At 36.5% G+C, this 13,767-nt stretch overlaps 1 protein-coding gene across 2 annotated transcripts in view; it reads right to left on the reverse strand.

Moving 5' to 3' along the window:
• Positions 1–5,674: 5,674 nt before the first annotated feature.
• Positions 5,675–13,767, reverse strand: part of LOC115215115 (ankyrin repeat-containing protein YCR051W) — a 21,865-nt gene continuing 13,772 nt past the window's right edge. The window contains exons 3-5 of one of the 2 annotated variants that reach the window (XM_029784288.2): positions 13,627–13,767; positions 9,443–9,617; positions 5,675–6,140 (exon numbers count right to left, since the gene is read on the reverse strand). The exon at positions 13,627–13,767 is cut by the window's right edge and continues 14 nt beyond it. In XM_029784288.2, the coding sequence (XP_029640148.1) occupies positions 9,596–9,617; positions 13,627–13,767 (163 nt within the window). In that variant the 3' untranslated portion in view covers positions 5,675–6,140; positions 9,443–9,595. The remainder of the gene's footprint in view (positions 6,141–9,442; positions 9,618–13,626) is intronic. The other variant, XM_029784287.2, reaches the window with a different exon arrangement.

Genomic DNA, 13,767 nt, shown 5'->3' on the forward strand with positions numbered 1-13,767 from the left:
TCTTCCCTAATAAGTCTTGTTCCTTTCGCGACGTAGAAGACATCTTATATCTCACGTCTCTCGGTAACAAATATTCGATCATGCTCCATTCCCTACTACAATAGGAGAAATGTAACCAAGGAAGGCAACATGTAGCTCTTCTACTGTTAATCACAAGATATAGTGATTTCCTGTTACACTTATTCGTGAAGATACTATATTTACATCATGAAAAGGACTAGTGGTTACATAATAATATCAGTTGCTGCCTAAGGAGAAGATATTTCTAATATCTCTTGTTACTTGTGTGTGGTTCAAATTTTTTTTCAGCCTTGTTTGTGAGATTCAGAAGTAAAGAAATAGTGGTTAAAGAAGTAGGAAACAGAACGGTTTCTACTGTTTGTCAGTGCATTCGATACCGTAATGTTCGCGAATTCGAGAATCCCCCTTCTACTAGCAGTTAAAATTTTATTTGTTGATCCTTTTATTCCTCTACCTCATGCTTTGCTTTATAGACGTCACTGCCCATCGGACTGCCTGGCAACAGGCCGTTCCAATCAAAGTCTCACCCGAGTATGACCACCGTCCTGTCATCTCCGCAGATGGAAGTAACGAGTTATGAACTTACTTTGAGCTGAGATGTTCAGACTACAAACAAGCCAATGGACTTAGGTGTAACGACGTAGTCTTCCAGTTTCTCGAATGCTGCAATGAGACCTTCAGAAAAGATCTCACATGGACGTTCGGTACACTGGCCTCTAGCGATGAGGGAACAGTCCTCATTCACATTCAGTCCATGACTGTCCGCCAAGAAAATATGATGGGCGTTTGTGTGCAGGTATGGCAAATGCGCCTGGATCGAAACGAACCTGTTAGGACATTTGCTGCATGTCTTGGATGGCAGTCATGTGTCTGTAACTTTGATGTTGAATGCCGCCAGGAGGCCTTGCATGCCACGATTGATTATAGTGACGTCATAGTTTGCGATGCTCTTTGTACGTGTGTTGGAGGACGAGGAAATCCGCCTTGACACCATGGGTGACTCCAAGTAAGAGATGACCTTGGAAGAAGCCCCGAAGTACGTCGAGAAAAAAAGTGCAAAAGGCTCAGCCAGCCACATCATGGGCACTTCCTCAATCACCGCGGCCTCCAGTTCATATAGGCACCAGGTGTAGCGTTTGGTCAATAAATCCGACAAACCCATGATACACCCACCGCAAATCCCTAATGTCACTGCAGAAAACACGATTACAGACGTCATGTACAGGAACGCATGAAGAAATGTTCCGTCTACAGTCACAAATAGGCTACGTGTGGCATCCTGTATCACTATGAGAATGTCTTCCACCGATAACGCTGTCCTCATCAGCAAGTTCCAACCAACGCAGCTGACACGGAAGACCGCGCATCTGCAATATGCAACAGCCTGTGGTCGACCTCCCTAACGAATCCTCTACCCTACCAACAATTCTTGACATCATGTGTATAATGAACCCTGCGATTCTTGGATAAAATTCTCTTCCGACCCTATCCCTTTGTCACTACATTCATTCATGCCGACGCATGTGCCACGAAGGAATCGGGTTTCGCCACTTCCCTTTCACGACCGGCCGAAGCTCTCCGTCACAACACTATGGCAGACACTGGATGCCAGTCGTGCCTGGCTGGATGAAGTCTATCGAAACAGGGCCTGGACCAGCGTTAACGTAAACGATGGTATCTGCTTTGTATTAACATCGATTGGAAAAAGGGAAAACAACCTATAGTATTACGTTCTGTTTAGAAAGGAAACGATTCAATGTATCCATCAGAAAGGGGCAGATTCTTAACCCATTTAGTCCTTCCTGTGCCGTACCATTCCGCATAAATTGGGTATAAAGAAGTTTATAATTATGCCCATCGTTTTCAAAGAGAGATTATTAAACGCTTGCCTACATCCCTTAGGAGGTAATTTGAAAAGAAGTCTTCGCACTTTTCCAAATGTTAGTTGTTTGACTTACTTCCCTTAGAATGGGTATCGTATTTTTGAATTTTTAAGTGAGATTTTTGCCTTTAAATATCGTAAATGTGTCAGGCATAGTGTATGGATCCAAGGGTGAAAAAGTGAAGTCGACTCTGACAGAAATGAAACTCCGAACATAAAGTCTAACAAAGTACAACTAGTTCATGCACCTTTCTTAAATACACACACACACATATATATATATATATATATACTAGCAGTATCGCCCGGCGTTGCTCGGGTTTGTAAGGGAAATAACTATATAAGCATTTTTAGAGAGCTACTTCCCTTATAGATGCCAATTCGGGCTTTCTTAGCCATTTCTGTTTTGGTGTCTTCAAGCCATGAAGTCGTTGTTCTAAAAGAACGCTGGTCTCCTTGACAACGCTTTACGACGTTGATTTCCTTACACTCCCTTCCCCACAGCTTCACGAGGGAGGGAAGAAGGGGGAAAAGCAACACAGGTGCAGGTGTGACCATGGACGCCAACTCCGCCGCCATCGACACACGAAAAATTATGCATTAAAATGGAATAAAAAAATGATGTTAAATTATTTTTAAAATCGTAGACGCGCGCTAATACTCAGATGGGCTCGATATGAATCACGACTATAAGATACCCGAATCTGGTTAAACTGCGCCGCAAAATGTGGGAGTAGTTAGGAATCTAAATCGAAGGGGACAGACACTCACACAACTACAGTTTTATATATATAGATATATGTATATACCCACATATATGTGTGTGTGTATGTATGAATTTATATATGTATTTATGCATGTATAGATATATATGTACACAGTTTTCCATGTTAAAAGGTATGATTAACTTGAAATAGGTTAAGTCGAACATTGACTTAACTCGAAGTAAATTAGCGCTCTATCAATGTAATAGTAATTACTCCTATTGTCTTGAAGTGTAAAGAGAACTTGAATCGAATGCACCTCAGATTTCTTTGCTCTTATAGTAAAGTAATACTCTGTTATATACAAACTATACAGTTTATAAGTATGTATTTTGGAGAATCACAAACGAAAGTTAGTAAACGAAATTCGCATTTACTGTTCAGGAGTATTTGAAACCAGAAATGAGTAAAAAAGCCTGATATTTATTTGATTATGAAAAGATTACAATGTGTAGTAGTCATACGTTTTGGTATTAAAGTGTTCACAGTATCACAACTCTTCATTGCATTACATTAAATTATAACATAGTTATTATTTTGACTCCATTCCTATAATCTAGAAAAATTTCTTGCAGATAGACATTCTCACTATCTCACTCACAAAATGCCTTTTGCATCCCATCCGTTGAAGTTGTTGACATGTTTCCATGGTTCCTTCCTAATCATATACACAAGCACACACACACAAAAACACAAATACACACACTGTTTGGCCTTCGCTTTTCAATTTCGATAATTTTGTTCCAATTAATTTCAAATTTCGTATATCTTTGTAGTTTGTATGCTATTTATGGGAATAGAAATCTTTTTTTGCCAGAAGTTAATGAATATAAAATAAGTAGCTTTCGAACTTCACAAATTCAGGGAAATTTTCACCAATCGTTAGCCACCAACACATTCGTAACTGTTTCCATAGTAACAAACGAAGCTGTTATCTGCTTAATGCTCCTACAAACTCTATGTAACTACATTCTGAACATTCGTTTTTCAATTTTCACTACAATAAATTACATTAATTGTCTTTTTCAAAATAACTATATTGCTGCAATTTCTCTCGCTGAATCTGATTGTGTTATTTACTCGTTGCAGAAAAACATCTAGGAAAGTATATACAAAACTATTTAATTAATTAATTAATCCCAGATAATGCACTCGTTTGTGGGACCCTAAAGGTCAACGCTAATCCCAAATTCTAACAAGTAAACAAGTAAAATATGATATATATGTATGTGTGTACGTATCTGTATATGTATTTATGCATGTATGTACCTATGTATTTATGTATGTATGTATACATGTGTGCATTTTATTTTCCAACTCACTCTGAAGTCCTTAGTTACGGTACAATATTGAATACATTACAAATAACAACAACTAAAGCAAAATATCAATGCATTGAACAAAACATTGAGACCCATAATCAATAGATATAATATAGTATATAGAATATAATATATAAACAGATATTTTTGAAAGTTATAAGAATAGTAATTTTACAATCAATATATCATAAAGTTTTGTCAAAACTAATCTGCATACACATGAGGAACGTATATATGCATATGCACACACACATATATATTTTTTCATTTAAACATACTAATATGTACATACGTATTGTATGTTTTGGAATGTAGAATAATTCGCAGACTAATTTATATTTATACATATAGAGAGAAACATGGTATACTTTCTCCTCTGTTGTTTATTATTGCAGTAGTTTAAATCTTGCGGGAAGTGGGGAGGGATTATTTTTAATCATTTAATTAATCTAATTGATTAACCATTTTCTTGAATTACTTTGTCTCAGTTACGGTTGGTTCATTGATAACCAATGAAATAAAACAAATTGTAAACAACAAAAGTAGTTGAAAATGTGAATTTATAAGTATGTGTATACACACACACATATACCTAAAATAGAGCATATTACTTTACCTCTGGTATTTGAGTACTCTTTTTTTCCACCTTGTTTCACATTTATGCGCTTACTCCGGTGTAGAAAAGTTAGGGTTAGAAAAGTTTGAGCGACTCTACACAAGTAGGAAGAAGAAACAGCTGAAAAAGATGGAACTTTACCCACTGGATTTTTCTCAGAAAAATATACCTTGTTTTGCTTTAATAGTAATTATCAATTTCTGAATAAAGTTTTTTTAAAATCTAATTTAAATATCTTGATTATTTAATTTGAAAACAATCAGGTTTGTTCACTTCTATCACAAAAGAATCCAATAAAAAGTGGATAATACTTATGAGTCTTCCTTTCCCATTCCACAAAAGTCTGCTCGGTAGAGCTTCCTGTCACATCTTATATTGTACACAAAGATTTCACATGTTTTACTTATTTAATCTTGGTCTCTGCTGTAAGAACTAATTTCAATTAATTTCAAATTAAAAAATAACTTGTAACAACAGTAGAGTAGTATGAAGGTAAATATTGTAGGGAAAAATTGTACTCTTCCTTTATCTGAAGTTACTTAAAAAGAGGGAGACACCGTGGCTTTTCCACAATCACATGCCATTAAAACACACAAATATTGTGTCATTATTTTATTATCTCAGGATTTTTCAGCACAGCTATTGTTTAATTATAATTTGTTGATTAATTTTCATATGTATAATCATGAAGTTTTATTTTTACTGACAAAAATTGCAGTAATTAGTAAATAACGAAGGTCATAAAGTAATATAAAATTAAAATATTGTATATTGCACCCCAAACCCACTGAATTTTTATTCAACTAATGCCACTTTGGAGAGGCCTGTCTTAAACCACAACAGGACAAAGTGAGATATCCTTAGATACATCATATACTATATAGAAATATTATCTCTATAGGATATATAAAGGGAAAAGACATCAATATATATACCAGGCATTCTACTCTCAGCTAAAAATGAAGGTAGATAACTATCAATATAGCAGAAGATATCAAAGCTGTCTAAATAACAATGGGGTTGTTTAGGGAGGAGATTAGATATACAATAACAGCAACAACAATAAATGGACATTTCAAAGTTTGTCTTTATTTTAAATGTGAATTTTTAACAAAGGAGCCAAACCAGTGAAGGGATCACTATATGGTTGATATACCTGCTGGAATTAGTAGCTAAATTCACACGATATCACTGTACAGAAGGGCATATTGGACAATGTAGTTCTGGGTTCTCTTTGGAAATAGGCATGATGGTCCTGGCTGGAATGCATTTGATTATAAGTCTCTGTTTGACGAAGGTTAATATGAGGCTAAACAACAACAGTTACACAGAAAATCACTTTGCATCTAGGGACAGACATTCAATCGCAGTGAAACATTCAGCTTCTTCAAGAGCTGCACTTAATGTTGCGTGTATTTGTGTTTCTGGATCGCAATTTCTGAACCATTCGTTAAGCATCAGGTTGCCTTGTTTTACAGTGTCAATAGACTCATCATCAATTTTCAGTTCAGTTGTATCAATTCCTAAAAAAATAGCTGCAAAAGACACAATAAGAAATAAATGCAACAACATTAACAATAACATGTGTACTGTAGGTTGTTATAAATATAACAAACAAACTTTATCAATAGAGAAATAACTAAGAAACATGAAAAATGTAAGACATTGTTTTCTATTGACAAAAATAACAAAGAGTTTGAATTAAACGAGATTTTAAAAGAAAATTACACTTGAGAAAATATATGGTAAACGAGGGCAGGAAAGTTTTTGTGAAGGCAAAAGTATATCAGAACCTCAAGAATTAATATTGACCTCCAACAGTGAAAGCATATGATCCATCCATTTCCTCTGCTCAATATTCTTGAAAGGGCTGTGGGGATAGAGTCCTCAGGCACCTCCTCCATAAGGTCCTATCAGAAGCATCCAGCATTAGATGTTCTGGTTGTATTCTTTGATGTGAAGAACTAAGACTATGGATATCATCCAACCATTTCTTTCTTGGCCTCCTCCTAGATATCCTGTTTCATTGGATTGACTTTAAGAACCTGTCCTGTAATTCATTCCTGCGACATTCTGATCACATGTCTGAGGTACCACATGTGGAGAAGACGTGGCTCAACCTGGAGAGACTCCCAGATCTCTGAACTATAAATCCTATTGAGTAACATTACTCCAAAGACCCTTTAGAGGAATCCCATATATCTCTTATTCTAGATTTCAGATCTGATATTCAAAGGGTCATGAAAGTAATGCCCCTCTGTGCAATCTACTACCTTGCAAAGTTCCCAAGAGGACACTGGAAATCGAATGATCAGTGATTGTCCAACAGTCGATAACTCTAAGTCAAATTCAATCCCATTTCAAACTTCTCCAATGAACTCCAGGTTCGATCAATTCTACAGAGCCTATTCAGTTATTATTATGTCAGTCTCAATGAGAGATGCCACCTCCAGTTCAGCTTGACTTGTGCACGTTCATTTTCTGGTAAATTCCCTTAAAGGAATTCACTGTTTTTGCCTGAGGAGAATAATAGGATTTCTCTGTGTCACCTTTATTAAATCTCTTTTTATTGAAGCATTTATAGACATATGTGTGACACACTAATTGTACATATAAGGCAATTTGGTGTAGTTATATGTGCTACATATCGCCCTCCAGATGCCCCAAGCCATGTAGGCAAGTTTGAAGACTGCCTTATAAAAATAGAAGTTCTAGTCACATTGGAGCAACACATAAGTGTACTTCTTATGGGAGAACTCAATCTACCCAATGTCAGATGGCCTGAGGGTCTTTCTCTCCCAGGAATGACACAATGCGAACGAGGACAGGCGAGGTCCCTCCTGAACCTCATCAACACTCTGTACATGGAGCAAGTAATACACCAGCCAGGGCAGGTAACATACTGGATCTCTGCTTCACAAATAATATGGATCTCATCCATAATGTGAAAGTGACACCAACACTACTCTCGGATCACAACATGGTAGAGCTGACCATGTACGGGCCAAAGGAAAGCATGGACATGCAGCCTACAAGAAACTCTCAGAATCTTTCCAGCCTGAACTTCTATAAGGCAAACTGGAAACAAATTGAGAAAGAGATCCTCAAACAAATCTCACTCGAATCTTTTTAAACATGCCAACGGCGATGCTGTTAACGATCCTGCTCGAATGATGCCTCTTACATGCCACCGGCACGGAAGCTAGTTAGCCGCTCTGGCAACGATCATGCTTGGATGGTGCTCTTAGCACCCTACTAGCACGGGGCACAAGTGCCAGTAAGGCGAAGACATTTACAAAAATATCCTAAGGCCTCTTCGGAGATTATGAAATACAAACCAAATTACATATACACTTACATAAGTGTGGGTACATACCCATAATAAATCATATACATATACATATGAGTGCATATACTCATACTCCTATACATATACACATATAAATAATATAAATCAACAAACATACATATGTTCCATATTCAATGTTACAGTTTTTCAACTTAATATTGTGATATTACAATGTAGAAAACATACACATATTAATACCCAAATGCAGATACACAGAGTCAAGAGTACATTATATTATTTTATATTAATTTACAAAATGTCATTAATGTTAACATCATTACCATTACCACTAATGCTACCAATATCATTATTCTTATTATTAATAACACCAATACTAGCAAAACAATATATAGATCCCATTATTAGCGATATAATAGCAAAACTAAGGACCACAATAGTACTACAGTACCATGCAAAGCATTAAATATCTGTATATACATAGAAAACAAGAAATAAAAACATTCGGTTTACATGATATTAAGATCCACTAGTGCATAGATGTACAAACGAGTGCAAATTTATAATTTCAATTGTGACACAAATACAGTATTACGTTCAGAAATAGTTACGAATCTAGTGCTAAAATATGATTGGCTTATACATTTAAATTTAAATTACAATTGTCTTCTTTACGGTTGGTTTGTTGAGAAACATCTACACACGTACACTTGCAAACGTGCGCCCACACTCACATACACAGACAAATCACAACATAAGAGATACCAGTCCACACACACACACGTTTACATACAGATCTACTCATATATATCCATAAAAATGCATACATGCAAGCACGCAAACAACTGTACCTAGTCGAAGTACGTTATTATCATAAGATACATGATTAAAGTAACACCGTATATTTCGTAAACAAATTATCTTGCCACTGAAACTTCTATATCGTTACATTTCTACTAAACCAGCACAGGCATGGGAAAACTATACCAACATTTATACACACACACACACGCACATATCCATAAACATTTATACACTCTCATGCACTGTGTCTGCAAACATTCGCATATACATATATACATATTTAAATATGTATCTGCGTACTCCTAAATCTCCTATGTATTTTCTTTAACTATATGTAGATAAAAATGTGGGTGGTAGCAGGTAGTCATGCCATGTGCTAGAAACAACAGCTAAATATTTCAAATATTTTTTTAACAATATGTAGACAAAAACGTGGAAGGTAGCATGTGATCATTCCATGTGCTAGAAACAGCAGCTAAATCTCCTAATTTTTTCCTTAAATTACATGTCAACAACAGTGGAAGGCCTTGTGCCCGTTGTAGAACTATATATCTTGTGCAGCCAATATCATATTCATGGCTTTTTCCATGTCTGAGTTCGAATTCTGCCAATACTAACATTCACTTTTAACGTTTTAGTGTCGATAAACAAGAAGCAGGTTCATATCGGGGTCGAAGCAATAAACTAGCAAACTCCCACAACAGTTCAGGCCTTCTATCTACTTACTGTGGTGGTGAAAATATTTCCAATTTTTTTCTCAAATTTGGGTCCTTAATAAGGTCCAATGGTGTATTATTTAAAAAAATTTTATGGTGAATGTCAGCTGTCTGGCTGACGAGATAACTAGCAACCACTATGCCAGAGAGCCTTCTTTTCTGTTCAGGTTGAGGGCAGTGCAGCACTACAAATGATGAAATATAAAATGATGACAATATTACACAAATATTCATAATAAATGCCCCTAATTACACAAAAGTTCATCTAAATTTACTCATAGTTTGTTTATCAAGTAATTAAAACAATTACAAAATATTGAGTTCCTACATAATCTTTAATTGAGTCCATTTCCTATTTTCATGTTTTTACTTTATTTTCAACACTGAGACACCCCTTAAATATATTGTCATTATATTGAGCAGGACAAACCTTATTGATAATTAATGAGTAAATATTTACTTGTCAATCACAAATATCACAATATATTCAACAGAAAAATCAAATATAGGAAGAACAAACCAACAAGAACCTATCTATATAATTGGCTTGATAAAGGCAACCAAGTGGCCATACCATAAGAAAGGGTATTGTATATATAAATATAACACAACATAAATTATATCAAAAACAAAAACACTTATAACATAACAAAATCAATACCACACAGACATAACCAAACATATCAATAATGTTTCCATAATTAAGCAAGAAGCATCTTTGAATGATGAAGGTAAAGGAAGCCAGAATTAGTGCCACAGCTGCAGCAGCACACCAACACATTGTAATTATTAACAAATTGTTCACACTGTTAGTCTGATAGACAATTCCAGAAGGTGGGGTGGTAGTTGACTGTCAGAGTCAGTTCTTCTCACCAAAGAGGACATTACAACAATACAACAGAAATCTGTTAGTAAGTGACCTTTATTCATAAAGGGAACAGAGAGTTGCCACATTTGACAATACCAACAGATCTACCAATAGTTAGATGCTGTATATATATACATATATGTACCAACCCCCCACACATATATACATATATGGGTACAGGACGTCACAGACAGTAAACAGCATGAAATACAGAAACAAAGAGTTGAGTAGATAAACAATGAGAGAAACAAATGGAAAACAGGACAAGTAACATAAAAAACGACCCTTCATCAGCTGTTGGCTGTCCTTCTACTCCTCATTTCAAGCACTGAACGACAATATGAGTCTTCGAACTACAGTTGCTCTCGCAAACCAAAATACAATTTGGGATTTGCAGAGGGTCAAAGTTGGCAACAAAAACAGGATAGTGGAGACATACAAGGAAACTGAATGATATATATATATATATATGTATATATATATATATATATATATGTGTATATATATATATATGTGTATATATATATATATATATATGTGTATATATATATATATGTGTATATATATATATATATATATATATATATATATATATATATATATAATCATCGTTGTCACCATCATTTAACATCCGCCTTCCACGCTGTCATGGATGGGCTGGTTTGACAGGAGCTGGCAAGGCAGAATCCTGCACCAGACTTCTTTGACTATTTTGGCAGAATTTTTACAGCTGGATGCTCTTCCTGTACCAACCATTCAACAGAGTGAACTTTGTGCATTTTATGTTGCACAAGCACGGACAAGGTCAGTTTTGAAAAGGTTTTTACAGCTGGATGCCCTTCCAAATGCCAACCACTTCACAGTGTGGATGTGATGCTTTCTAAGTGGCACAAGCACTGACAGGATCACCAATTTAATTTGCAAGACAAAAAAATTTTTGAGAGGGGAGGGGGCATTGGAGGTGGCGTACTTGTGTCAGATGAAAGGTTATAGTGAGAGAGAGAGAAACAGAAACAGGTGTCTTGCTGTAGAGGAGGTACAAGGTTACCCAACTGGAGAGAGAGAGAGAGAGGGAGAGAGAGATCAGAAAGGAAAACAGTTGTGATGCCGTAGAGATACATGGTAACCCAACATGATGGAAGTGTACAAGAAGGGGAGAGAGAAAGTGTGTGTGTAGGGGGAGACAGCAGGAGAGAGATGGTGGAAAAATGCTGGGCATATCTGAAAGGGGTGGGGATAAGAATATTAATGAGTTGATTGAGTAAAGGAAGAGAGAGAAAGAGACAGTGGCAAGTGCCAGGGCATACTCTTGAGGTTCAAAGGTCAAGATATAAGTGACAGGATATTGTGAAAATGCATGGTTAGAGAGTGCGGATGGGGTGGGTGGTAAGTGAATAGTGAAGACCTGTTGTATACCATTCTCATCTCTGAAGTATTTTAATCAGACATTTGATTTAATCTCTGTCGACATCACTGATTTCATCCTGTAGATACTTACCTATTCTTGGTTGATTTATGTCTACACATCAACCAATTCATACATCTCCAAATACAGATTCTCTTATAAGTATATGCATACACAAACACATACATGCAGACACACGCATCTGCACAGACACATACACAGACTCATGCATGCACACCCACATAAATACAAAAACATATATTCTCACACAACACAAGGTACATCACCTTATATACACATACATAGAGGGGCTCCCATGGCCACAATCCTCTGTCTCTACACCTACAAAGATATCCACACACTTACAAACATGCAGAGATGTATTCCCACAAAGGCACACATGCACCTATGCCCCAACAGTGCATCATGTGTCGAAACGATTGTAGTGAAGAATAAACAGTGGAATGAATTCCACTTTCCTTCATATTTCATAAAATCTACGGACATGAAGAAAATCCTGAAGTATTGGGTTATCACAAATATAAATATTAAGTTTAATTGTACGAACTAAAAGTCATAGGGGATGGGATAAACTACCTGCATCAACTTGCTCTAAAAGCAGGTAGTAATATTACATTGCACTTAATGTTAGTGAAAGTTGTGAAAAGTGCAGTTCGATTTTAACAGTTAATTTTTCAAAGCTATAATGGAATTGACAAAGGAGCATATTCAGCATATTTTGCTTTATGGTTTCAATAAAGGTAACACAACGGAAAGTGCGAGGAATATTAATGCAGTAGATGGCAATTGGACAATAAGCATAGACCAGTGTCAATGGTGATTCCAGAAATTCCTGGCCGGAATCTACAGCCTAGAAGACAAGCTTCGTCCTGGGAGATGTGTAGAGCTCGATGAGGACGTCCTGCAAACCCTCCCTTCATAACTTTTGAGGAACTACCAGAGAAGCTTGGATTTAGTCACTCAACCATTCATCGGCCTCTTTGTGCCATCGGAAAAATCAGCAAATTGGGTCAATGGGTTCCTCACAAACTTTGCGAATCTAATCCCACACAGATAGCGAATGTGTGATCTTCTTTACTGCCACATCTCATGAATGAGCATTTTTTGGACCAAATAGTGACTGGTAATGAGAAATGGGTTTTCTATAAAAATGTCAAGTGCCAAAGACAGTGGGTGGAGAAAGGAGAAGTACCAGCACCCCAGGGTAAAGAAGGTCTTCACCCACATAAGGTGCTGTTATCTGTTTGGTGAGATTTGAAAGGTTTAGTCTACTTTGAACTTTTAAACCCATACCAAACGATAAGTAATAAGAAACAAGAACAGGAGAAAAGAGGGAGGACAGTTTATTAAAGGAACCCCTGGATATTACTGGTGCAGATTATATTGACCACAGAGTGATAGTAAATATTCTGGTAGGATTTGAACATTGAACATAAAAGAAACAAATGTAAATACTGTAAGGGGATGATTCTGTATTTAGCCCAGGGTCGGAGTAAATAGGGAAACTACAAAGGAGAGAGAGTGAGGAACAAAGAGAGAGAGAGAGAGAGAGAGAGAGAGAGAGAGAGAGAGAGAGAGAGAAGAGAGAGAGAGAGAGAGAGAGAGAGAGAAAGTAATTCTAGATGGGATGAAAGAAAGAAGAGAGAGGATTTGAACCTGTGACGTTGGGGTAATGGAGAACGAGATGAAGTAAAGTGTCCAGTCAGGCAACAACAATAACAATTATGGTGATGATTGATTAATGAAGCAGATTACAGTGTTATTTCAGTGCGAAAGAGAGAAGAAAGACAATGACCCCATGGTGGGATTATGACATGAATGACTCAATGAAAAAGAAACAAACATTATTGAAAACATAATAGAAACAGGTTTGGATATTCCAGATCCAATGGGGACTTACCGCTGAACTGCCCAATGTAGTGGTGTGTCACCATATTTGTTCACCACATTGGCATCAATGCCAATTTGATTCAATAAGAGCCCAACAGTTTCTGTGTATCCAATGGTACAGGCACAGTGGAGAGGTGCGTGACCATCAATA

Source organism: Octopus sinensis, linkage group LG8 (assembly GCF_006345805.1).
Source record: "Octopus sinensis linkage group LG8, ASM634580v1, whole genome shotgun sequence".
NCBI classification, from domain to species: domain Eukaryota; kingdom Metazoa; phylum Mollusca; class Cephalopoda; order Octopoda; family Octopodidae; genus Octopus; species Octopus sinensis.